Source organism: Pleurodeles waltl, chromosome 3_1 (assembly GCF_031143425.1).
Source record: "Pleurodeles waltl isolate 20211129_DDA chromosome 3_1, aPleWal1.hap1.20221129, whole genome shotgun sequence".
NCBI lineage: Eukaryota > Metazoa > Chordata > Amphibia > Caudata > Salamandridae > Pleurodeles > Pleurodeles waltl.
Window position 1 is genome coordinate 1,443,134,982 of NC_090440.1, and position 27,362 is coordinate 1,443,162,343.

General features: G+C 45.5%; 1 protein-coding gene across 1 annotated transcript in view; it reads left to right on the plus strand.

Moving 5' to 3' along the window:
* CFAP68 (cilia and flagella associated protein 68) overlaps positions 1-27,362 on the plus strand; it is a 56,593-nt gene that overhangs the window by 15,796 nt on the left and 13,435 nt on the right. Inside the window, exons 2-3 of the mRNA XM_069225010.1 lie at positions 1,466-1,691; positions 7,335-7,404. Coding sequence (XP_069081111.1) covers positions 1,466-1,691; positions 7,335-7,404 — 296 coding nt within the window. The remainder of the gene's footprint in view (positions 1-1,465; positions 1,692-7,334; positions 7,405-27,362) is intronic.

Below are 27,362 nucleotides of genomic sequence, written 5' to 3' on the forward strand. Positions count from 1 at the left end.
GTGACCGCGAACGTGGTCGTAAAGCAATTGCAGTTACCACCAGTGTCACACTGGTGGTAACACATTCGCAAACGGGAAGGGGTCCCCTTGGGGCCCCTTCCCCTTTGTGAATGTCACTGAAAACATTTTTTCAGAGCAGGCAGTGGTCCTATGGACCACTGCCTGCTCTGAAAAAATGAAACAAAAGCGTTTCATTTTTTGCTTTTGTAATGCATTTTGTTTTCCTTTAAGGAAAACGGGCTGCATTAAAAAAAAAAAAAAAAAAAAAAAACTGCTTTATTGAAAAGCAGTCACAGACATGGTGGTCTGCTGTCTCCAGCAGGCCACCATCCCTGTGAGGGCCGCCATTCCAAAGGGGATCGCAAATTGCGACCTACCTCATGAATATTCATGAGGTGGGCATTTGCGACCCCCTTGTGAGTCGCAGTTAGTGTCAGGGACACTACCCTACATTTGGATTTGCGACTCGCAAATTGCGAGTCGCTCTAACTGGCAATTTGTGAGTCGCAAATCGGAACTTTGCTACATGTGGCCCTTAGTGGTCTTAACTGTTCTTTCACTCATAAAGGGGCATTGGACTCACTGGCCAACATGCATTTCGCGATTGCATCAATCGCTTACTCAGGGCTTTTTCATGTGTTTCATATCGAAACAAAGGAAAGAATTGTTCTTTTATGTAAGTATCCAAATTGGAGACATATAATCTGATCATGCCATAGATTCATGTGGACACTAGATCCAGTGAAATATATCCAGCGTCATTTACACACTGATTAACACTCATGTTGGACTAAAAGCAGTAATTATGCATTTCAAACTTAGACTATACATTGATTATACAATGAAACCTTTCTTTGGCTTTTTACTCAGAACATGAATTTACACTTATTTTATCACCCCTCACTAATCTTGTTTTGCAAATTGTTTTTGTAACCGGATACACAAGAGGGTGCATTGCGCCAGCCTCCTTTTTGCTAATACCCCAATATTGCAATCTTCCTGCTTGTCTTCTTGCTTGGAGACTAGCACCATCAGACTGGTCAAATAGCCACCCAGGAGGTGCACCCCGCAGTTAGAAGCCCCCTTTCTTGACAGAGATTGGTGTTAACCTTGGTTCCCACTTGCTAACTCCATCAATGATTTTCTGGAAATCCACATTGGATACATTTACATAAAATAAACCTAAATGAGAATCATTTACACATACAGCTATTTGGGAAATCTGGCAGGGATCTTCATGGGCTTTGTGACAGTCCTGTATGGGCACTTGGAAGGGTAGTGCAGCTAGTAAGTCAGATACATTTACAGCAGGCTATACTTCTTCACAATTTAAGCTTTTCAACTGAAATCTAAGTATGTATCGATTAAAGCCAAGCACACTATGCCACCATCTTGAAAGTTGCCAAATGCTATTTTTCGTCATAGTCTCTGTCACTTTCCAACCTCTTGCTTTCTCTTTGCACAGAATGTCATCTTTTTTGTTAGCAACTCCACAGTATGGCACAGCTCTTCAAGCTAATGGGCATGCAGAGGTATGGACCGACTCCTTTGACAAGTCCAAATTCGAACAATATGGCTGGAGGTGTACAACTAATGAGGATGGTTATTCCAACAAGACGCTATTAGGGAACTGGTACCAGGAGAGGTTCGATATTCAGAAAATTCAAGAACGAAAACCCCTTCCATCTCAGGTAAAAATCCAATTAACTTTTTACAAGAGCATAAGATCCTGTATTTTATTTATTGTATTTGTATTTTGTGTAGGGCTTTTTCTCTTCTTGTGAGGCACACAGCTCTCCTCCAGGGCAGATTTCGACCCTGGTGACCCCATCACCTGGAGTCCGGCCAAAGTTATTAAGGGGGAGAGGGATAGTCGGCCCTTCTGCCCAGGTCGATTTCAGCACTGCAGACTCAATCACTTGGGGCCTGGCCAATTACTAAAGGGGGAGGTGGGTACGCAGCCCGCCTCCCTGGGCCACTTCTGGCCCAGGAGACCCGATCCCTGGGGTCCGTCCAACAAAGGGTTCCACCCCCTTCTCATACACACAGAGGGCCTGTGGTCAAAGGTATTCCTGCCCTGCCCCTTTATGTTTTTTTTTGGTGTTTTTTTTCTTGGGACTCTGCTAAGTCCACCGGCACCCACCCTGTCCTTGTTGAGGGCCGCGGTGGAAGCCCAAAGGCCCCCGTGGCCCCAGCAGCTCCCCACATCCAGCAGAAGCCAGCATTGCTCCCATTCGCAGGGAGCAGCTAAAAATGCTGCTCCCTGTGAGTGGGAGCAATATTCAGGTCTGTTTCCCTGCCTGCATCATTGTGGGCAGAAAAACAGATCTCCAATCTGCGGACTTTGTGTTTGCTTTCACCTTGCAGGAGCTTTGAAATTGCTCCTGCCAAACAGAAGCAAACACTTGTTTCCTTGCCAGTGCAGGCAAGGAAACTGCTATTTCGCGGGAGTGGGCATCACAGGACATAGCAGGAGATGGCCATGGGGGATGGGATCACCATGGCCATTAATGGCTCCGTGAGGGGTGCTGCAGGTCCTTGACTCCCCTTTCTAATTGTAGCCAGGCCCTGGGACATGGGGTCCCCAGGGCTGAAATCGGCCTGAGGAGGATGACTGTTTGTCCCCTTCCATTTTTCACCTACGGGTGGCCTCGGGAAGGATGTCCGTGTGTCCCCTTCCCACTTATGTGTAAAGCCATGCCTTAGGGTATGGGCTCCCTGGGTCAAAATCGGCTTGGAGAGGGGGCCCCTATCCACCCTTCTCATACACACTTAATAGTTATGATGAGGTCGTTAAGTTCTCCAATTTGCAGTGGTTTTCTGGGTGCCCTTTGGCGTGCATGGCTTAGAGTGTGTTGTTTGTAGTTTGGCCTATGTAGGACATGTTGCTCAAGGTTTGACAATTAAACTAGCTTAAACCTGGTTCTTAAAAGTCAACTGCCATTTTTTGTTCTTACTTTTTCATCTTGCAAAAGAAGGAGAAACATGTATTAGGTTGGCAAGCAGGCTGATCATAGAGCCATTTAACAATTACCTCCTTATTGCTTTCATTGTGGTTCATAAGAGGGCTCAAGCATAACAACACTTCTGAAACCTCACCACTGAACATGTATTCTACTCTTCCTTTCTTCTGCAGTAATCACTGTAAAACTTCCAGTGTGGACAGTTCTCCATTGCTTTGTAGCTTGATGTTTAATATACAATCCATATACACAAATATGTACATATAAAAGATCTTAAAATAACATCCCCCTCAATCACTCAGAATGCTGTGGAAATGGGGTGGACTTCTTTATCATATACTTACGTACCCAGGTCCCCTGGTTACTGGGTTCGCCCCTTTTTCTTTGAATAATAGGTTGCCGGAGGATAGCAACAGAAACATGTCTAAAGAAAGCCAAGTGTACATCTTTTCTGGTGGCAAAGTGAACTCCAGTCAAATTTCACATTTCTCTAATTCTAATCACAAATGCTCCTTTGGGATCGAATTCACAAATTATTGTGATGGATAATTTCACTTTGTGAGCACAGTTTCTAAATCCTAATTCAATGATTCTGGATTGCACTGATTTTCCATGTGCATAGTGCATTTGTAAATATAGAAAATTGGCTAGTCTGACAAAACTTTTCACATACACATTTTTGATCGTAGGAGTCAGTATGTAGGCATTGTAGGTTGGACCCACCTATAAAGTCAGGGAACATTCACAAAAATATACGATGAAAGGTATTCACCAACAATGTGCAAATAGTTGAAATGGGAACTAGAACTTGAAACTGCTTTCAAATTTGCTCCTGTCAAGGACAAGAGTAAGTATATTTCCAGGGTGAGAATGGGGATGGACTACCCCTTTATTTAAAGGATTTGAAGTAGAAAGGGTCTCTCCACTGAAAGAAAATAATTTCCCTATTGAGAAACGAGAAAAAAAAATCAAATGCACATTTGCATTATTTTTGATATGTGGAAATTTGGACTTAGATAGATTTATCCAAGTATAAATATTAAACGCATGAATATTCCTGGATACCTAAAACTATGAGTTTTCAGGTGTACTGATGCAATTCTTTAATAATTTCAAAAGTGTCAGACATTTGCTACAAACGTAGGAGCAATCCCACAGGAAACACATTTGCGATCTTCTCAGCCTACCCTTTGTGAGACTGGCAGTGTCTGACGTGACCATAATCACTGGACTATATTTTACTCTGGGATGCTCAGATTGCTGACGGTTCCAACCCCATTGGATCAAGCACAATCTGATAGGGCATGCTGGTGTGCAACATGGGAGCAAAGCTAATGGCACTGTACATTTTATGTGAGGCTGTGGCAAACCCAAAGCTAGAGAGTTTCAGGAAAGGAATGTGTTGTTTTTCAGGAAAACAATCTGCCCTTTGACAATCAATGTGGGTGTAGTTCGAGCAGAGGCTCGGAAATAGCCTTGATATCCGTCTGCAGTCACCTGAAATGGCCAATAATGGAGTGGACATATTATCAGTATTTGACGCAGTCCATCTTCAGACATATTTATAAAGACTAGAAAATCTTGGCATAAGAAGAATCATCATAAAGTGTATCTCCTCCTACCTCAAAGCGAGACAGTTTGGTATCAGTACCACGATTCACAACAGCTTTTCATTCTCCTTGCTGACTCCACAAGGTTCAATCATGTCTCCTCTACTTTTCTACATCTCTCCTTTATCAGACCTGATCACCTCATTCACATTAACATGTTACAGCTATGCAGAGGACACACAGGTTATTTTAAAACTGGAAAACCTGAACGTTTTATATATAAATAGGTTTGACAAGTGCCTTTAGCCCACTAAAATATGGATAATGACCAATAATCTAAATTTCAAATTGGCCAAAAACTGAGCTCATTGCACGTTGACACTAGAACTACTGCCAACTTGTATCTGTCGGGCCCAAACACTGGAATATCCACTAGCAACATCAAGTGAAGCAAGAGACCACCCGATCTCACGTGTTATTGACGTCACTTGAATAGCATTCTAGATAAAGCAGACACTGCAGTGCATCTTATACCGCCTGGGGTAGCCTCAGAAACTTCAGGCTATTCTGACACTCGTGATATCTCATGTAGATTATACAAAAAACCTGTGCATAGGAATCCACAGTTTTTTATTATGCAAACTACGAAAGGTTCAAAATCTGATACTGCATCTCCATCCAAGGTAACACATAACCTGTGCGTCAAGCTGTATACTGGTTAGCAACAGCTAAACTCTCAGACTTTAATGTACTTTGCATCACCTAGAGTGTCATTCCCTGTAAAGGCCAGCATGTCCTACTAATTCAATTCCAACAATACTCCAAAACAAAATTCTATGCTCAAGACAGGAACCTTGCCTTATTCTTTCTTCGCATAAGAAAAGGATTATAAGATTGTCAGAACAGGTGACAAAACTTTAGAATGCTTTGCATCCAAGATACAACATATACAAGTCCACCTGGAGTTCAGCAAGGGAATAAGGATCTGTCTGTCCGCAAAATAAGAACCCCGCATCAAGTTAGCACCCTTCATTTGCTAAACTGAACAACATTCAATATCAAACTAGAATATTTGCACAATGATGCTCCTTAAAAATGACAGAACTACCAAGATTAAACATTACCATGATATGCTGTAATTAGTTCAAGCCATGAACGACTTTCACATGCTCTTGGCTTCTGGTAGAACGCTATATCCTAGCTACATTTAACCAGAACAGACCAAAGTCTCCTTCTAACCTAGGTTGTGGACCTGTAGAACAATCATAAAAGGCTGTTTGCAATTAGTTCCGGCCATAGATGACACTCTTATCTTCTTGGCTTCTAATACAACATTCCATCCTGGTTGCATCTGACTAGAACAAACCGGAGAAAACCTCTGACCCATGTTTTAGACCAACAGAACAATCATACTAGGCAGTCTGCAAAGGAGAAACAACAGCACTCACTTGTTCTTTTACCCAAACAAAGCCTTTTCACTCCAATGATGACATGCACAGATTGCACAAAGAGGTCTGACACATTATGTTTGCACCCTGGAGGACTTTGACATAGCCCATCCCTGTAGGATCTGGCCCCTCCACTCCCTAAGCATCACTAATTATTTAGTGCAACAACCTCCTGCACAATGGATGACTGTAATAAAGACCATCCAAGCAGATCTATATACTCTCTGTAGCCTGTAGACCCACAGGATATATAGAATGGCTGTTGTGACTGCTGTACCCAGCACATGACTTCTGTATGAAGGCTTATTAGTCACAGAAAAATTCTCCATTGCAGAGATGTAAACCATGCATATGCTGGGGCTCATTTGTCTTCCCCATCACACTGTTAGATATTGCAACCCAAGGCTGGATAAGAGAACCACTTAAGCAAGAAACCATAATGCTTACCACATAGTCATAGCTGAAAGCATAACATGCCTCCAACCAATCATCTATACAGGAGGAACGGCTCGCGGGGCTTTGCTGGGACAGGGTGGGTGGGGTGAACGGGGGGGCACGGGGCAAAATAATATTATTATTTTTTTTTTAATCGCTTACCTGCTCTGCTCCTCTCCCGTTGCTGCAGGCAGGCACAGGCTCCCAGCCTGCGGCCAATCCTGACGCTGCTCAGAGCAGCGTCAGGATTGGCTGAAAGCGCTCAGCCAGGGCGCTCCGAGGCAGACTGGGAGCCTGTACAGGCTCTCTCCAGCCTGGCAACTGTGTTGCCGGGCTGGAGAGAGCCTACTGCGGATGTATGTTTGGTCGGCCCAAGACGGCCGGCCAAACATACATGCGCAGTGAGGGGAGTGCACAGTGAACTCTCCTCATCTCGTTATCCCCAATGCCCCACCCCTTTAACAAACAAAAAGATAATAAACATGGATTATTATCTTTTTGTTTATTAAAAGTGATTTGCAGGGGCTGATGCTGGTGGGGGGGGTGATGCTCCTCTGCCCTAACAGAGGAGTCGCACCTGCTATACAGTGCACTGTGCTACCCGCCCAGTAATGCCCTTTAGTGTTTCACTATAAAGTGCTATACAACTGAGATTACAATTTCATTTTGTAAGTACTATAGTTTAAAAAAAAAGCTTCAGTGGATTACAATGGTAGCTCATTACATGTTTAGATATTTCTCATTTGAAAAACTGCTTTTTCAGTTTAAATATGCGTTATTTTGACAAAAAAGTATATTACCAAAACTTGAGCAGTATTGGCAATATTGTGTGATTTCCTACTTTCCTACTACTCAGTATTTATTTTAGCAAAGTATCCCAAAAAGGGATCAAAACATGTGAAGTTTTGCAGATGTTTGAAATGTTTTTTGTTTTTCAGTATGCACACCATTTTGAGACACTGTATTCGACGGAATACAACAGAGAGGAAAAAAGAGAAAAGCCAACACGTAAGTGCCATTTGTAAAAATAGAGAATTTTGTGCTTGGTAATTACAGACTGATGCCTGTTTAAAATACATTCAAAAGATATTAGAAAGGGTTTTAAATACATTGTATTTTTGTGTAGTTTATTCATATTTCCTACATTCAATAAGAACAATGACAGAGTACAGATAGGTATCCAGAAGAACATTGTCTCAGGCAGAGGAAGTACCCAGGACACAGCATGTGTATTAAGCAAATAGAAGAATGAATGTTTCATCTACCTTAATGATCTAGCTTAGAATAAAATTCACGGGACGTTCCCCTTTGGACAGTGATGCAATTACGAAACAAACGCCGGCTCATCCCTGTATCTGTTATTCCCATCAGGAAAGTAGTAGTCACATGAGTATGCAAGGGACCGGTATGCAAAACTGTCTACCCTTCATTTTCGACGTGTATAATCCTCCATGTCCCCACCAAATAGCCCTTATGCGTCCAACCCACCACCACCTCTATCACACATTTTAATTTATTCTTAAAATAACGCTACAAAAATAAAGACTTGCAAATGTCTGCATTTTTAAATAATAGTAAAATTAAAGCAGCTTTATTTAAAATAAATAAATAATGCAAGGTTTCCTCATCCTATGACAGATCCTATCACCTCCCACTTTTGCTCATTTTTGCATAACTAAGCAGAGGTTTCTGGTTTATTTAAATGCAATAGGTATTTCATCGAAAACATGTTTTTCGCTTGAAGTGACATGGCAACCTATACACATATTCTTTAAAGTATAAAAGGAAAAGATACTTTTTGAAGAACAGTGACTTTCAGTGGCCTAAAGGGAATTAGAAGAGCAGCGTATACAAAAGGGGTCATTACGACCCCGGCGGTTGGTTTAATAGTGGCGGTAGTACCGCCAACAGACTGGCGGTACGTACCGCCACTATTATGACATTGGCGGTTAGGCCAAAGCCAAACCACCAAGTTAACACACCGACCACCACGGCGGTAACGACATCCAGGCACACACATAATCACACGACACAACATGCACGTACACACACACCCATTCATGCACACACGCATTACACACAAATGCACGCATTCAAACACAGTCAGACACACCCCCACACACGCACACAACACCCCCCCACCCCCTCTCCTGTCGGACAACCTGACTTACCTGCTTGCAGGGGATTCTCCGGCAGGAAACGGCTACCTCATTTTGGGGCCTAGACATGCCCTTGCCACTTAGAGTGTTACATCAACCACACACAAGCAGATGGGAGGAATGTTTGCATTTTGTCTAAATGTGATCCCTAACTAAGGCAAAGCCAGCTCTGGTTTGCCTGTGTTCTGGTTCGGAATGACCTGACATGACATTCATGCTGTACTGTTCCTATTGGAAGAGAGTCAAGACTGCTTTTCATATGGCTTGGTCCAAACTGATGTGGCATGGTGAGCAAAAGAACAATGGAATGGAATGCTACCACAAGCCTTTCCGAGTGGGTAGGCAAATTGCATGCGTTTCTCGCGTTATTTTTGTGTGTTTGATGTGGCACCCTAAGTGGCAAAGGTATGCCCAGAAATGGGCCCTGTGCTCACTTTGCCATTGGAACTAAGATATACATGACTGATGACCTCTAATCAGGGTGATACTGGTCTGGGCTGCTTGTGTTCCAGTTCAGGGAGGACCTTGCCTGGCAGTTTGGGCTGGATTGTTTCTATTGGAGCAGAGTCACAACTGATTTGCATTTTGCTTGGTTCAAACTGAGATGGCATAGTGAGCACAAGAACAATGGGTTTGCAGGCTACCTGAAGCGACTGCCAGTTGTTAGACACATTGCAAACATTCCTCTCATCATCATTTGTGTGTTTGAAGTCTTTGAGAGTGTCTGAACAATTTACAGTGATAAAGCCAGTAATTCTGCCTTTTAAGAAATTCCTCTGATTCCCCATCTTCAAAAACTTTAAAAAGCATATTTTCTAATGCTGTATATGCTGCATAGCATAGCTAGTCTGAAATCAACTGTCCCTCAATCAGCTATTGTGCTTGAGATTCTTATCTCAAGCACAGTCTAGTGAAACATATTCACATCATGAGTATCTAATCTGGAAAAGGCATTTCCAGACGATTTCTTCTGAAACCAAATCTCTTCAAGAACATTTTATTAAATGGATTATTTACCTTTTATTCCAGGAGAAACAGTCAATCACAAGAATCTATGGGCCTGATTTAGGTATTGGCGGACGAGTTCCTCTGTCCGCCGAAATCTAAATACTATTATTTCCTATGGGATTTAGATTTCAGGGGATGGGGTATCCGTCAAAATTGTGACAGAGTTACTTGTCCGTAAATATCTGAATCAGGCCTATAATCTTCTTGTTGTGAAATTTTCTAGGAAAATCTACCCTCCTCCAAAACGTATCTGAATCAAACTGTCCTCTACCACAATCTATGTTTTTTTAGTTTAATGTGTTAATTGATATTTAGGTATTAATTCCAGCTACAGAAAATATAGAACATCTAGTTAAAGAAAGAGGAAGAAAAGGCGTAAGTGAAAGGTGGAATACAATAAAGAATTGTGGTGCAGGAGAGGGTATAAGGTGTATATGTAGTAGAAGGCAACTGAGAAAAGTAGGTCATGTTATTACACGGTAAGCTCTAAAATCAGTCTATGAGTAATTAGCATGATCTGATCTCTTCAGGATTTGAATGTGTTCAGTTGATGGGAGGCAATGTTTGGAAATACTTCTCTGAATATAAACCACTGTTTTTTCATGATGTTCCACTCTAGTTTGTGAGATAGGTAGACAGCGTTCAATAAGTGAATAATGGTAGGTGGGTTAGAAGCTTTCTTTAATGTTAGTAGTGAACTTCTGCCTGGCAAACACAGCTGGTTGTCCAGGAGTTTGGTTCTAGTTTTATACAAAGGAGAGATCTCATCAAGTGTGCCACGTAATATTCAAGCTTATGTACATCTCCAGACTGAGGATCTGTAGTGTTGAATCAGAAATGTATATCCAGTATTGTTAGAGTTTGAGGTAAAAGAGGAGCTTTTGTTCCATATTTGCTTCTCCTTCATAAGCTCAACTCTCTGTCAAATATTGAGATTGGTCTAGAACTGAGACAGTGAGCCTATTTTGTCACACTTTAATCTGGTCCTGCACTTGGCAGTTGGAAGTATTACCCAACTCTGTTTTAATGCAGTTGTAAATCAGCTTGCCATTAGGGGTAGAATGTGGTGAACTCCAAATGACCCAAAGATAGTCACAGCTAGTTTTCCTGGAAACCTTTATCTAGTGAGAGCTTTCCAAATGTTGTCTAAAAGTTTTGCTTGTAGTTGATTGAATGAAATATAAAGTTCATTTGTGAATAGTATAGCAGGAGAAAATGTGAAGGAAGCAGCTTGGGGAAGAGTTGGGTCCGCGCTGATAAATTTTTTACAGGCACCATAATGCCTAGCCCGCAGGACTACCCACAGTGTTGCTGCACCTGGAGGCGCTATATTTTATTCTGCAAGGAGCAACCCGCTGTAAGCGAGAAAAAGCAAAGGAAGCAGCTGCGGCAGAGTGGGGGCCAGGTTGATAAAGGACAACAGGCACCATGATACCTAGCCAGCAGGAACAGCCACAGTGTTGCAGCACCCAGAGGCACTATAGTTAATTCTGCAAGGAGCTCCCACTGTGCGGCAGAAAATGTGAAAGAACCAGCTTCGGGCAGAGTGGGGGCTGTGCTGATAAAGGACTACAAGCCCCAGAAAGCCTAGCCCATAGGACTGCCCTTAGCGTTGCCATGCCCAGAGGCGCTATATTTAATTCTGCAAGGAGCTCCCGCTGCGTCCAGGCAAAGACCAGGCCAAGAGAATGCCAGTCTGCGAACATCCACCCTCTAATGCCCTCTGACATCGTGCCCCAGGGGAGAGCGCTCCTTCGGCCATTACTTCCTTCTAGACTGTTTCTATGTCGACTGGGCGTTTCTTTGACCTCACTGTGCTATATTGTGCCGCTTAAGCAGTCCATGGTATTTCTTATCTAGTGCTTTCCTTCTTGACATTTAATGCGCCTCTCGCAGTTAAGCACATACAAGGCGACATGGGCAAAATAAAGGCCACCGTGGGCCTTGTTGCTGAGACCCCTCCTTCCTATCTACAACTATTATTGACAAGATTCTGTAGCAGGCGTTGGGGATCATTTCAACAGAAATTGCCCTAACAGAGAGGAGGCTGTCCCTGGGTGCAGCTGTGAATTTGTCCCCAGGGGGCTTCTCTCTCCACTGCCTTCCTAGTGCTACCACAGCAGCTTAACCACATGATGATACTGCCTCTCAAATCCAAATCCCTAGCTGCTACACAGATGCCTCAGCTTCTGGAGCATGCCTGAAGGATTGTACATGGCCCTTTAAGTATGTCAAACTGACTAGAGGTCATCCTGTGGCAAAATCAAACCTTAGTATGGACAGTCCATGACAATCCTATGCTTCCTAAGACTTTGATTCCCTAGCCCGAGAGACGGTCTGGCCCAATCCACCACGGGCTGATGATTTAACGGAGGCTTGCCTAGCGCAGGTCAGAGACATTATGGCATCTGAACTTTCTCAGATACTGGCTCGATTGGCAGCCACTGAGAAGGGGATTACTGACATCAAGCTAACACAGAGTGAAATACAAAAACCAACCACTTCAGTTTCGGGAGGCCCCAAGGTCAACATCTCATGCCGCTTGGCTAAATTAGCCAACAAAGCACCTACTGTTTTGCAGTGTGAGGCTCCAGATACCCAGCATGCTTCAGCTGCTCTAACAGCGCTGGACAGGCAGAGGCTAATTGCCCTCAAAGAACGGCCCCTGTTGTTGCCAGGTCTGGGGGTGCAGCAGGCTGCGTGGGGGAGGTGGTGGGCAAATCCCAACTATTGGTAAAGTCGCCTGCCCTCTTCCGGAAGCAACCCGTCATAGATCTTCCCCCTGCAGCTTGTCCTGTTCTTATGTGATAATTCTAACAGGAGTGCCTTGTTTGCATAAGGGCGAGAGGTAGGACCAGGAAGAGCTTACCAACAAATGCCTGAACTGGCTTGCCCAGCATAGGAACTTTCCTCTTACTAATTCGAGTGAAATTACATAGAATGAATATGAAAAGTAGTTTCAATGGAATAGTAATATGGAATAGTAATATATGTAAAAAAAATATCAGCTGATATTTAAATGCAGAATATGACAACTTTCAAAATACAAGATGCAACTTTTCATGTAATAATTGAATCATCTTGCGTCTTCATTATTTTTTTACTAAATCTTTGTAACATTTTGTATTCTTGCACATTGAAACCTCAGCACAATATTTTTTGTATTAATAATGTGTCATACATATTGTAAAGCATTATCCTTTCTAATCAATACAACAATCCTTCGTTAGTAAATTTCTACACATCCCCAGATATGTTAAAATTTCACTTCACTATGACTCCCAACATGTTAGTAGTTTTCTTTCCTTATCCAAGTAACATCCTCCAGCAGAATGTGCTAGGGGAAAGCAGTAGAAATCCTTATACATCTTGGAGGGCCAACAGGATACAATACACAGAAAACGAAAAAGCCGCCTTCCACATAATGCTGTTCACAAACCTCATCTGTACTCATGTGAATTGAATGTAGGGTGTGGCATATTGACAAACTGCCAAAATCTATCTGAGTAATTCAAACAAGAGAGAAACATATAGGCAAGATGTCAGGTACAGGAGTCATTGAATAGTAAAATAAACTCTGCCTCATCAGGAATGCTCACAAAATAACGTGCCAACACATTGAGCTACGCCTCACCTCTTCAAAAAACAGTACTCACATCTTACTTGTGGACCACCATGGCACGGAAAATTGGTGTGGTAACCTAGCACAAGTGAGATCCTTCATGCCAGCAGATATGCCTGCATTTTCACTGAGCATCTGCTCAAACATAATTATTGATGCCTCTAAATAGTGGAGTGGAGGGTGGGAATGATCACATTACACTATCTGACTTGATGAGGCTTGCTCCAATAAGGCAGTCTGCTTCTTGGACTGTCTTCCCTTAGGAGGAATGTCAATGAGATCCCTGCTCTCAAACCACTGCCTCAAAGGAATGGGGAATGCCTCTGTCTATTCTGGGTTGCGCCTCCTTAGTTTAGTCTGACCGCACCACATAGCTCAACTTCGGGTTTCACATTAATCTATCTCCATGTCTGTCAGCAGTTTTCTGCCCCATCTCATTTTTTTCATCAAAGGATGTCATCTTCCCACTGCTTTTCTTGAGAGGGGCATCCAAGATCACCAGCATGTTTGTCTGCTGTTGAGACCACATCCTGAAATCTATACATTGGTGCCCACAAAGCACTGTCCAGATGTCTCTGAGGCAGCTTGCTCCAAAAGCACGTTAATTTGCCAGTTGTTCTTGTCATCAAAATGTATGTAGTGTCTTCCATGGTAGCAGCACAGAGGCAATAACACATATCGAGGTAAACAAGCACATTAAGAACATGTTGTGTGGGAGAGCTCAAGGTAATCAATTTTGCCAGTCGTTCATCCTCTACCACAGTTATCCGACACTTTCAAATCCTGGGGTAGCCTCTGAACGTATGGTCCTCCAACATATCATTAGTCCCACCATCAGGTTACACTCACACATACGTTGATAGTGCAGCCTATCATATAATCACTTCAAAATCACCAATCACCACACACTGGTAACAATCTTCAGCAGTTCATTTTCACTATCTATATGTGGACTGAAAGGAGGGTTGTATGGATTTTGACACATTTTAGATTTTTCTTAAGAAACCGTTTCCTATGATCTTTATTTTTGACCATTATATTGTACAAAGGAATTTGTGTTTTCTCATAAAGAAATTCTAAATCTCAAATATAATGATAATAATGCTCTACAGATTCACTCCTAATGTTGCTTCAATAAGATTTAAAACCACGGACTGTGTGCAAGATTTACCATATGCTCCAGAGCCTACTATACTGTAGGTCTGTTTTTTTAGTTCATTAAAATTCTTACTACCATGTTTGATTGATAATTTTGGCTTCACTTCTTTTTTTCCATCCCAATCTAAACACCCATAGTGTTGCCTCTTTGCTATATGATATCTACGGAGATGCCGTTAGTTTGGATTGAATTTGGTTTTCACCATAATTCAATAAAATGCTTCTCTGCTTATTTATCTGATTAAAGTTCTAGTAAGTGTGACTCATCCTATAAACTTGTCTTATATATTATTTCATTTAGGAAAGTAGTATAAACTATCTAGCTTGCAAATATTGTACATAAATGAATACATTTACAATTAGTTCAGTCAGCAAGGCAAAGATAAGATAGACAAAATAGGTGCAAAAAATAATTTTACAGAAAGGATTCATTGGACATGCATTGTTGGGTGAGATATACATTAAATTGAAGAATTTATCTGAGTTTTAGCCCTCAAACGTCAGCTGATAAATTAATTCATCTATTCAATATTACCTAGTTTAAAACTTTTCCATAGCAAGGAAGTATTGGCCATTTTCCCATATATCATATTACTAATAAAGCATCTTGCTGAACACATGAATGGTCATGTTAGCTTATATTGTCACCAATTACGTTCAGAGTTAGCCCTCTCAATTGGGCCTCCATCCTTACCTGTCAGTGTGTCCTCTGGGTAACATCATGGATTCTGAATCAAAGCCTAGAGAGAGAATTGGAACATGGAATGTGGCTGGTTTAGGTTACAAAATGAACATTACTCGTAGTTATGACCTTATTGAACTTCAAGAGCCATGGACAGTCAATCCTTGCCGTATTCAAGACTACATGTTCTATTTTACCCCATCAATCCCTGGGACTTTTGGTCGGGCCCAGGGTGGCTTGCTAACGTTGATATCAACTGGATCTCAAAGCTGCTTTTCTGGTGAACCACCTTACTCACAACCCCTATCAGGATGCCTTTAATGAACTTGTAGCCAAGTATCAATTGCATTTCACTTTTGAATCAACTGTTAAGTGTCCTGTTTTAAAACCCACGTATACTGGCAGGGACAACCACAATATAATTGACTTTTTGCTGTTCTCAGATGATTTGTCAGGATTTCTTACAGGGTATGATGTTGAAGATAATGCGTTTAGTGACCACAACTTACTTGCTGTGTTCCTTTTAGGCGACATATGCACTTTGAATAAGCACAACTTATCTGTCCCTTTAGCTATCACTCAGAACAAAGGTGTTCTACAGAAATGGGACAAGACTGACAAGCTTCGGCTGTTTAACAATCATGTCAAGAACAATAGGGAGGCATTGCTTACATGTTTAGATATTGATGGGATACTCTCTGAAATCATTACATGCTTTGACTCTCACTGTACCTCAGTTAAGGAGATGCTTACCAGTGAGGTTACAAACTCTCCACAGAAACCTGTTAGGTGGTTTGATTCTAATTGTTCTAAAGCACACACAGCCCTATTACAGGCTATAAAAATGGTCCTTTGAGATGCTGACAGTCGTGGCTCACTGCTCTCACGCGTGGCAGTGTGAGTGCGGCACACGGGGGTTGAGGGGAGAAAAATGTAATGAAAAAAATAAAAATGTACCTTTGCGCTGCACCGCGCCGTGTCTCCTCACAGCCACAGGCTCCCAGCCTGCCCTGCGGCCAATCATGACACTCCTCAGAACAGCGTCAGGATTGGCTGGGGCAGCCCAGCCAGGGCACTCCCTGGCAGACTGGGAGCCTGTGCCTGCTCTCTTCAGCCTGGCAACTGTGTTGCTGGGCTGGAGAGAGCCTACTGCGCATGCATGTTTGGCTGGCCTGAAACGGCCGGTCAAACATACATGCACACTGATGGTAGTGCACAGTGCACTCCCCTTATATCCTTGTCATCCCCAGTACCCTGCCCCTTTAACAAACGACAGCTGTTGTTGGCAGCGGGGTGGAGAGGGCGATGCTCCTCCGCCCTAACGGAGGAGCCGCCGCTGGATGCTGAACTGTTACGTTGTGTTGTAGGTCCTATAAGGTAGCATTAGACTCAAGAAAGAGTGTGATCAGATCCGAGGTCTATGAGATCTTGATAGTTGCCAGCAATGTGAATGTCTCCCAGCATTTTCCACAGTCCTGTAGTAGAATTTGCCTCTGTTGTTAGCCCTGCTATTTGGGTTGAGTATTTTAAAAAGGTTTATGATAAATACAACTCGCCATTTGGGGGCTCTATGGTAGGAGAATACGTGATTTCTGATAAAGAAATAGTGATTGAATTAAAGGAAGCTATAGCGGCCATAAATAGATGCATTATCAGAAAGGCGCTGGCCCCGATGGGGTTCCTGACACTTTATTAAAAGATAATGTTGATTTTTGGACACTACTTCTGGCTAATGTTTAGAACGTTTTGAATGTTATATCCATGACTGGATGCCAAAGTTCTGGTCTCACTCGTTCATTGTATCCATAGTCAAGAAAGGAGACAAAGGCAGCTCTAAATGTTGTCGTCCCACCTCGTTGATCAACAGCAAAAATTATGGGCAGTGTTATTTTAGACCGATTAGAGGCCTGGGCTCAGGAAAACAATAATATGTCTGACTTTCAATATGATTTTAGGGTGGAACTAGGCCCTGTGGAATAATACCTAAATTTAGAGCTAATAATTAATAGATACACCATGGCCTAGTGAGGGCAGATTTCCTTAGTCTTCATGGACCTAAAGTCTGCACTTGACTATGTTAATCGTGCTAAACTATGGAGTATCATGATGGACATGGGAGTGGAGGCAAATATTGTCAATTTTCTCAGTTGACTCCATAATGAGTTTTGAGCAGTGTAATGTATGGCTCTATGGGGGAAACCACTGAAAGATTTCCTCATTCTCGTGGTGTCCCAAAAGGGTTGTGTCTTGGCACATTTTTTATTCACAAATGGTCTAGAACATCACCTGGCCAACTTAAATGCTGATGTGCTGCATGTAGGTTCCTTTATTACGTTATGCAGATGACACAGGGGGTCATTACTGTCAGGTGCTAGCCGGCGCCTACAGGGCCGATCGGGAGATTGTAGTCATTAAGGACTACACTTCCCATGAAGCCCAGCGCGGTAGAGATCGCGTAAAAGTCGGCGCACCCTGGAAAGGGTGTGCGTTATTTGTGCTAATGAGGCAGGTCGGAGCCTCAACGAAGTAGGAGCGGACGGCGTTCCCCAGGGGGGAATTCATCGGCGGCCCGAAAAGAGGAATGAGATTCAGCATGGCCCCCTCCTGGAAACCGACCTTTTACCGGTAGAAGGAGTTCCGAGCTGCTCCTCCTTTCGAATTCCGAGTACTAAGAAGGTGGTAAGCGGCAAGCTTGCTACTTGCCGGAGGCCAGGTTGGGGGTGACTGTCATAAATTGGAGCACTTTACTTTTGAGGTACCATAATAAAGGAACGGCGATCTTATGAGACATAATCTTTTGGCTTTTTGTTGGCGGCGATTCAGAATGAGATTTACTGTTTGCAGGATTCCAAACAGCCGGGACAAATAATTCTTGTCAACATTCACTGAGATATGAACGAAGTACTTCTTCAAATATACGTGACATTAACGAAAGGCTTAGTGGGTTAACTGAATCATAGGAAGAAGTACAAAATAGATTTTCTTCTCCTTATTCTTTCTCCTCATGTTCGTTTCGTTATACGTTCTGTAGTATTGTTTAGGAGGAAGGGCGGTGAGACCCTTAGGTGATTATTAGTGGCCGTAGGTGGCTTGGGGCATCCATTGGTGATGCTGATGGAACATAGTCAGGCTTTGGACTAGTTCTGCCCTTATGAGTTATGGGCAGTCCAGGTCGTTTTGGTTTTAGTGAGACCTTATGAGAATAGACAGACAATGTGATAATTAACACTGTGTATTTTTCTTTACAGTTATCCCGTCCCTGCTGATCCTTCCCCTTCCTTCCCTCGCTTGATTACTCCAATGCACTGTGGTTTTTTTTATCAGTGACTTGGTGGTGTCAGGAGGTGGACCTTGTTTGCATCACACCGAGTCTGAGGAGTACCTACACCGTGACAGAATAACGCACCCACGAATAATACTCCTCCTGCTCGGTGTAATGCAAAGATGGCATCTATGGATGATGTCTTACAGGCGTTAGTGTTAGTGCAGCAAGAGTTGGCAGATTCTAGGGTGGAGGCAGCGGCACTAAGGGACAAGGTAGAAAGGCTTACTAGGAATCCCTTCGATGCCTCAGCATCTACACCGCAGATAACCGTGAACGTCTCCCCTCCAATTCCTTTGGCCAGTCCGGAACGGTTTTCAGGGGACCCCAGGAAAGTTCAGGCCTTTTTAACGCAGTTGTCTCTCCAATTCTCATGTAGACCGGCGTCTTTTCCCTCTAACCTTTCCAGGGTAATGTTCGCTATTTCTTATCTCTCGGGAGATGCAGCCAACTGGGCAGTGCCGTTAGTTAGAAACGATGACCCATTATTATCGGATTGGAATGCCTTTCGGTCGGCCTTTGAGAAGGTGTTTGATCACAGAACAACCACCTTTAGTGCTGATAGAGAACTGCTGGAACTGAGACAGGGGAGGTCTGACCTGGTTACCTATCTTACCACCTTCAATAGACTGGTAGCGGAATCAGAGTGGCCAGAGGAGAAGAGAATGTCTCTCTATTATCAAGGATTAAGAGACGACATGAAGGATATCCTAGCCCAAATAGATCCACAGCCTTCCACGTGTACTGAACTTGTGAATCTTACCTTGAGATTGAATCATCGGCTAGCAGAGAGAAGGGGAGAGCGTAGAGCGGGTGATAGGCGGCCGGTCATTCCAGAAAGAGAGGGGCGACCAGTTCCTAATTCCCCTGATTTATGCGGGGAACCTATGGAAGTGGGAGCCGTTAGGGCACCTCTGTCAAAGGCCGAAAAAGAGAGTAGGAGGGTACAGGGGTTGTGCATGTATTGCGGCAGGAAGGGTCATTATGTGAGAGAATGTCCCCAAAAACCAAGAAAAAGGTTCTCCTACTCCCCCACTCAAAAGGCCGCGGTGACGTCAGGGAAGATATCAGAGAAAGAGGATTTGCCCTTTATAGAACCCCTATCAGGGTTCCGGTTGACTTCTTTAACCCTCTTGCCACCAGAAGAAAAGGCGTCACACCTGTTGTTATCCGTAGAGCTGGTGTCCCAAGATCGAAACCATCCTGTATGGGCAATGATAGACTCAGGAGCCACGGGAAATTTCATAGATGAAGGGGTGGTTAAGAGACTGGGACTTCTGAGAATTCCAAGAAAGAACCCCGAAATTGTGTTGGCAGTTGACGGTACACCACTGAAGTCTGGACCCCTTACTGAACAAACTGAGGATGTGGGGTTGGTTTTCAGTGGAGTATCTCCGGCACGCAGAGAAATAATCAGGCTAGATATAATAGAGGCTCCTCAGTATGAAATAATTTTGGGAATGCCCTGGCTAAGAAAGAGCAATCCTGTTATCGATTGGCAAGCCAAGACGGTTAGTTTTCAGTCCGTGAGGAGTGAGAAAGTCGGTTCCTTATGTGATAACCCCCCCGCGTTAGCGTTGGCTCAAGGGTTACAGTTGGCCACAGTGGTGGAGAAAGCGGTGATATTGCCCTCTGTTTACGCCAAGTTCAAGGATTTGTTCGACGAAGGTCAGGCGGAGACATTGCCACCCCATCGTATATACGATTGCAAGATAGATTTGATTCCGGGAGCACTCCTTCCTTCTTGTAGGGTATATGCTCTATCAGACCCAGAAACCAAACATTTGCGAAGATATCTGGACCGTTTCCTGGAAATCGGGTTCATTAGACCATCTTGTTCTCCGGCAGCTTCTCCACTCTTTTTCATAGCTAAAGCGAATAAAGAGTTGAGAACCTGCATCGATTATAGAATGCTGAACAAGAACACGATAAGGAATAGATACCCTCTTCCCCTCATTCCGGTGTTATTGGAACAGGTGAAAGAGGCAACTATCTATACAAGGTTAGATCTGAAGGGGGCTTACCATCTGGTCAGAATCCGTGAAGGGGATGAATGGAAGACGGCGTTTAAGACCCGTTATGGCCTGTTTGAATACTTGGTAATGCCGTTCGGGTTGTGTAACGCCCCGGCGGCTTTCCAATACTTTTTGAACGATGTTCTCAAAGAATACGTAGATCACTTTGTGATCGTCTATATAGATGACATATTGGTGTATTCTACCTCCTTAGAGCGGCACATGGAACATGTTTCCCTAGTACTCCAAGCATTGCAACAGCACCATCTTTATTGCAAACTGAGCAAATGCGAGTTCCATGTACAGAAGGTTGAGTTCTTGGGGGTGGATTTAAGCCCGGAAGGGTTCTGCATGTCGACAAGAAAAATACAGGCGGTTCAAGAGTGGCCAGTGCCCACTAGTGTGAGAGACGTGCAATGCTTCCTGGGGTTTTCTAATTACTATAGAAGATTCATCTGTCATTTTTCCCACATTGTGTCACCTATAACAAGGTTGCTAAGAAAGGGAGTGTCTTTTGTTTGGTCAGAAGAGGCAGAGGAGGCCTTCTGCTTCTTAAAACAGGCCTTCTGCTCAGCGCCTATACTCCAGCATCCACAGCCAGAAGTACCTTTTATAGTCGAAGCAGATGCCTCGGATATAGCCATTGGGGCTGTGTTATCCCAAAGAAACAAGACCTCAGGACAGCTTCATCCGGTGGCGTTTTTATCTAAGAAGCTATCTGCTGCGGAACTCAATTATACGGTGGCAGAAAAAGAACTACTAGCCATCAAGAAGGCATTTCAGGAATGGAGACACCATCTCTGGGGGGCCCAACACCCGGTCACGGTATATACTGATCACCGAAACCTGCAGTATATGAAGGAGGCTAGACAGCTTACCCAGCGGCAAATGAGGTGGATGCTGTTCTTTTCAGAATATGAGTTTGTAGTAACCTTCCGTCCTGGGGTCGACAATCGCAAGGCAGATTCACTGTCTAGACAAAGGGACGCGAGGAACGTCACTTCAAGACCTGATGAAGCAATCATCCAACCGGAAAAAGTGCTTTGTGCCCTTCATATATCTCACTTCCTAGAAAAGGTCTCTAAGCATAAGTCTGCTGCTCAGTGGAAGGAGTGGGCCGAAGTAAGTCAGGACCGTACCCTTAAGCACGGAATACCGTTGCAAGGTAATCGTTTGTATTTACCAACACCTGAACTTCGAATGCAAGCCTTCAATTGGTGTCATGATGCGGTAACAGCTGGTCATCCGGGGTACACCAAAACTGCGCAAATAGTGCAACGACATTTCAGGTGGAAAGGTTGGGCTAAGGACGTTGCGACATGGGTAGCTCGGTGTGAGATATGTGCTCGATCCAAGGGAGAAAACGCGAAGAGCCAGGGCAAGCTGATGCCTTTGCCCACTCCGGAAAAACCATGGCAAACCATCAGCGTGGATTTTGTGGTAGGATTGCCAATGGATCAGGGGTACAATGCTATCATGGTGGTAATTGATAGTCTTACCAAGATGGGTCACTTTCTCCCTTGTAGAAACCTACCTACAGCAAGTCAGACAGCCCATCTAATTCTGTCTCAAGTGGTGCGGTTACATGGTTTACCAAGAACCATTATTTCAGACAGAGGCCCCCAGTTCGTTGCTAGGTTTTGGCGCATGTGGTGCAAGGTTCTGCGCATTGAATCCGCCCTATCCACCAGTTTTCACCCACAAACCGATGGCCAGACGGAGCATCTCAACCAAACCCTGAAGAAATATCTGAGGTGCTATGCAAAAGACGCGCAGGAATCGTGGGTGTCATTGCTATGGCTGGCCGAACTATCGTACAACAATGCTTGGCATAGCTCGATAAGGGAGTCTCCTTTTCGTGCTAACACAGGGTTCCACGCGGAGATGTTGCCCATAATCATACCTCGGGAAGTCACGGATCAACCTACTGTCCATGCTATGGTTAAGAACCTACAATCCATGCAAAAGAAAATACGATTTAATTTGGATAAAGCCAAGGAACAGTATAAGAAATGGGGTGATGTACATCGGCGTGAGGGGCCGGTGTACCAGCCAGGGGACCGAGTGTGGCTTTCCACCAAGTATATACGTTTTAAGATGCGTAGCATCTTTCATCCTCGTTACATTGGTCCTTATGAGGTGGTACGCAAGATAAACCCTGTGGCTTACCGTCTCAACTTACCTGCTTCCTTAAGAATCCATCCGGTGTTTCATTGCAGCCTTTTGAAGCCAGCTCTGTCCGCGACCCGGCGGGCGGTGCCTCCGGTGGTTAGAGACGGACAGCTGGAGTATGAGGTGCGCAAAGTGTTGGATTCCAAACTACGGGGGGGTAAGTTATGGTACTTGGTGTCGTGGAAAGGGTATGAGGCCGAGGAGGATTCATGGGAGCCGGAAGGCAATGTTCATGCCCCTAGGGCGGTGCAACGGTTTCATGCTTGTCATCCCACTAAACCTGGCCCTAGGAGGCGCTTTGGAGGTGGGCGTACTGTCAGGTGCTAGCCGGCGCCTACAGGGCCGATCGGGAGATTGTAGTCATTAAGGACTACACTTCCCATGAAGCCCAGCGCGGTAGAGATCGCGTAAAAGTCGGCGCACCCTGGAAAGGGTGTGCGTTATTTGTGCTAATGAGGCAGGTCGGAGCCTCAACGAAGTAGGAGCGGACGGCGTTCCCCAGGGGGGAATTCATCGGCGGCCCGAAAAGAGGAATGAGATTCAGCATGGCCCCCTCCTGGAAACCGACCTTTTACCGGTAGAAGGAGTTCCGAGCTGCTCCTCCTTTCGAATTCCGAGTACTAAGAAGGTGGTAAGCGGCAAGCTTGCTACTTGCCGGAGGCTATCGCCTTTCTTTATTCCTGCATTCCTTACGGCCAGGTTGGGGGTGACTGTCATAAATTGGAGCACTTTACTTTTGAGGTACCATAATAAAGGAACGGCGATCTTATGAGACATAATCTTTTGGCTTTTTGTTGGCGGCGATTCAGAATGAGATTTACTGTTTGCAGGATTCCAAACAGCCGGGACAAATAATTCTTGTCAACATTCACTGAGATATGAACGAAGTACTTCTTCAAATATACGTGACATTAACGAAAGGCTTAGTGGGTTAACTGAATCATAGGAAGAAGTACAAAATAGATTTTCTTCTCCTTATTCTTTCTCCTCATGTTCGTTTCGTTATACGTTCTGTAGTATTGTTTAGGAGGAAGGGCGGTGAGACCCTTAGGTGATTATTAGTGGCCGTAGGTGGCTTGGGGCATCCATTGGTGATGCTGATGGAACATAGTTAGGCTTTGGACTAGTTCTGCCCTTATGAGTTATGGGCAGTCCAGGTCGTTTTGGTTTTAGTGAGACCTTATGAGAATAGACAGACAATGTGATAATTAACACTGTGTATTTTTCTTTACAGTTATCCCGTCCCCGCTGATCCTTCCCCTTCCTTCCCTCGCTTGATTACTCCAATGCACTGTGGTTTTTTTTATCAGTGACTTGGTGGTGTCAGGAGGTGGACCTTGTTTGCATCACACCGAGTCTGAGGAGTACCTACACCGTGACAATTACAACCCTGGCGGACGGTGTTAAAGCTGCGGTAATACCGCAAACAGGCCGGCGGACAAAAAAAGGGAATTATGACCCTGGCGGAAACCGCCAACAAAGACAGCCACTTTAACACACCGCCCGCCACGGCGGTACAGACAAGCAGCGCGGCGGTCACCGCCAACAGGCAAGCGGAAGTCAATGTACTGCCCATAGTATTACAACCCGCCAATCCGCCACCTTTTCCGGGCCGGATACACCGTGGATAAAAAGACGGCGGAAACTGCTTTTGCAATGGGAAAACGCTCACCTGAACACATCCCACAAGGAAGGAGGACTCCATGGAGCCCGAACTCCAAATACTTCCAGCGCTTGTCTTTCTGCTCCTCTACGACCACCATCTACGTAGGCGCCGAAGGCAACGGTGAGTACTGCACCTACGACATGGGGGAGGCAAAAGTTAGGGGGACACCCACGAAACACCCCCACCCTCGCATATTACAACATACACACCAATGCATTTCCAACCCTCACAGTAACAACCCACAATCCCCCCGGAAGAATGCAAAGACAAAGCGAGATCCGTTCAAACATTGTAATGTTGCAATAAACAAGTTTAGCAAAAATATACAGATATATATATACGAAAATCTTTCAGAAATATATACAGTACGAGAAGTAGTGCAGATATGTACATATCAATGTCCGTGCACCACTAGTCCAAAAATGCATGGGCGAGGCCCACAAAAGATACCTGACGACAATGGGAGAGAGCACTGCCGGGGCATCAGATAGAAATACTATAGGCACCTCAGGGGGAAGGGAAGGGGGGCACCTCAGCCGGATGACTGCAAAGCCAGATCCACGACGGGGATCCATGCCCACTGTGCCATCCTGGGGAGTGCAAAGCCACAGTCTCTCAAGTCTCTACAGTGGGTGGCTTGCCCACTGTGCCATCCTGGGTAGTGCAAAGCCACAGTCTCTCAAGTCTCTACAGTGGGTGGCTTGCCCACTGTTCCATCCTGGGGAGTGCAAAGCCACAGTCTCTCAAGTCTCACAAGTGGGTGGGTTGCCCACTGTGCCATCCTGGGGAGTGCAAAGCCACAGTCTCTCAAGTCTCACAAGTGGGTGGCTTGCCCACTGTGCCATCCTGGGGAGTACAAAGGCTCAATTTCGCAAGTAGATAACATCTGCCAGTGGCTCGTGAGGGGGACTAGTGCCCAGACTGGATTAGTCTCCCTGTGAAAGTGCCTGTCCTGTCACTGTCCCAGCTGCACATGGGATAAGGATGCTTGATGTGGCGGTCTATTAATTCTTACCCGGTGCATGCCCTGTTCAGCGGTCTTCACCATGGCGGTTCAGGACTGTTCAGCGGTGCTTTGCCATGGCAGTTCTGGACTGTTCAGCGGTCTTCACCATGGCGGTGCTTGCCCTGTTCAGCGGTCTTCACCATGGCGGTGCTTGCCCTGTTCAGCGGTGCTTTGCCATGGCGGTTCGGGACTGTTCAGCGGTGCTTTGCCATGGCAGTTCTGGACTGTTCAGCGGTCTTCACCATGGCGGTTCGGGACTGTTAAGCGGTGCTTTGCCATGGCAGTTCTGGACTGTTCAGCGGTCTTCACCATGGCGGTTCGGGACTGTTCAGCGGTGCTTTGCCATGGCAGTTCTGGACTGTTAAGCGGTCTTCACCATGGCGGTTCGGGACTGTTCAGCGGTGCTTTGCCATGGCAGTTCTGGACTGTTCAGCGGTCTTCACCATGGTGGTTTGGGACTGTTCAGCGGTGCTTTGCCATGGCAGTTCTGGACTGTTCAGCGGTCTTCACCATGGCGGTGCTTGCCCTGTTCAGCGGTCTTCACCATGGCGGTGCTTGCCCTGTTCAGCGGTGCTTTGCCATGGCGGTTCTGGTCCGGACATTGGTGTGTGGCATGACGTTCCCTAGACTGGGCATTGGTGTGTGGCATGACGTTCCCTCATAGCCCACCTAGGCTGTGGCAGCCGGGGCCCTCCTGGGTACTGACTCCGGCAGTGGTCTCCTGACCAGTGACGATACTTGGGCCCTCTTGGGCTATGACTCCGGCGGTGGTCTCCTGACCAGTGACGATACTTGGGCCCTCCTGGGCTATGACTCTGGCTGTGGTCTCCTGACCAGTGACGATACTTGGGCCCTCCTGGGCTATGACTCTGGTGGTGGTCTCCTGACCAGTGACAATACTTGGGCCCTCCTGGGCACTGACTCCAGCGATGGCGGTGGTCTCCTGACCAGTGACGACAGTGCTGGCAGTTGGGTCTTGACCGCCGGGAATGATGGTGCCCTTCTCCGCCGTGATACTCTCAACATGCTGGCCAGACTTCCTCTGGGCCTTCCCCACCTTTGGTGGAGTCACAGCTGACTCTCCAATCCCCTTGGAACCCATGTGAGTTGGTTTCCCACCATGAGGCTTCACACGGTTCCCGTCGTTCACTCTCCAATTTCAGATGGGGGGGGCAAAAAGGTCAACTTTACAGAGGGACAGTTTCTGACGGACACTGGGATGGGTAGTTGGAGGGGGTCTGGAGGAAGAGGAGGTGGTTGTAGGAGGTGTCACTTTAGGTGATTTAGGTGCAGGTACTGGAGGCTGTTGTGAGGTGGATGGATGTTGGGTGTGTGATTGCCGGCGTTTGTGTACTTTGGGAGGGGGCGTCACAGACACACTGGTTACGGACACAGGGGACGTGTAAATGGCAGTGGAGGTGGTGAGTGCAGGTGAGCGGCTTGTGGTGCTGGGTGTCCTGGTGCGATTCCTGGTGCCTGTAGATGTGGTGCATGCAGATGTGTGTGTAGATGAGACTGGGAGGGAGGAGGGAGAAGAGGAGGAGGGGGACACAGTGGAGGCAGTGGATGGTGCTGTGTCTGTATGTGTGTGATGCTTGCGTGAGGGGTTGTGTGGTGCCTATGTTTGCTTGAGCTACTTGTGTGTGCTGACTTGTGTGAATGCTGGTCTGTAGGTGTGCTTGGGATGGGCTGGGGTACAGGGTATTGGGTCTGGGTGGAGGAGGTTGGAGGGGGGAGGCTAGACACAGGGACAATGGCTGCCATCAGTGCTGAGGCCAGAGATTGCAGGGTTCGCTGAAGGACAGCCTGACCAGAATGAATGCCCTCCAGAAATGCATTACCGTGTTGCAACTCTCTTTCTACACCCTGGATGGCATTCACAATGGTAGACTGCCCAACAGTGAGTGACCTGAGGAGGTCAATGGCCTCCTCACTGAGGGCAGCAGGGGTGACTGGGGCAGGGCCTGAGGCGCCTGGGGCGAAGGTGATGCCCACCCTCCTGGGTGAGCGGGCACGGGGTGATGGCTGAGGGGCTGCTGGGAGGGCGGTGCTGGTAGGGGAGGTGGCGGCTGTACCTGTAGAAGTGGGGCGCACAGATGGTGCCACCACCATAAGGGAGCTCCCATCGTCGGACGAGTCCGTGTCGCTGGTTCGTG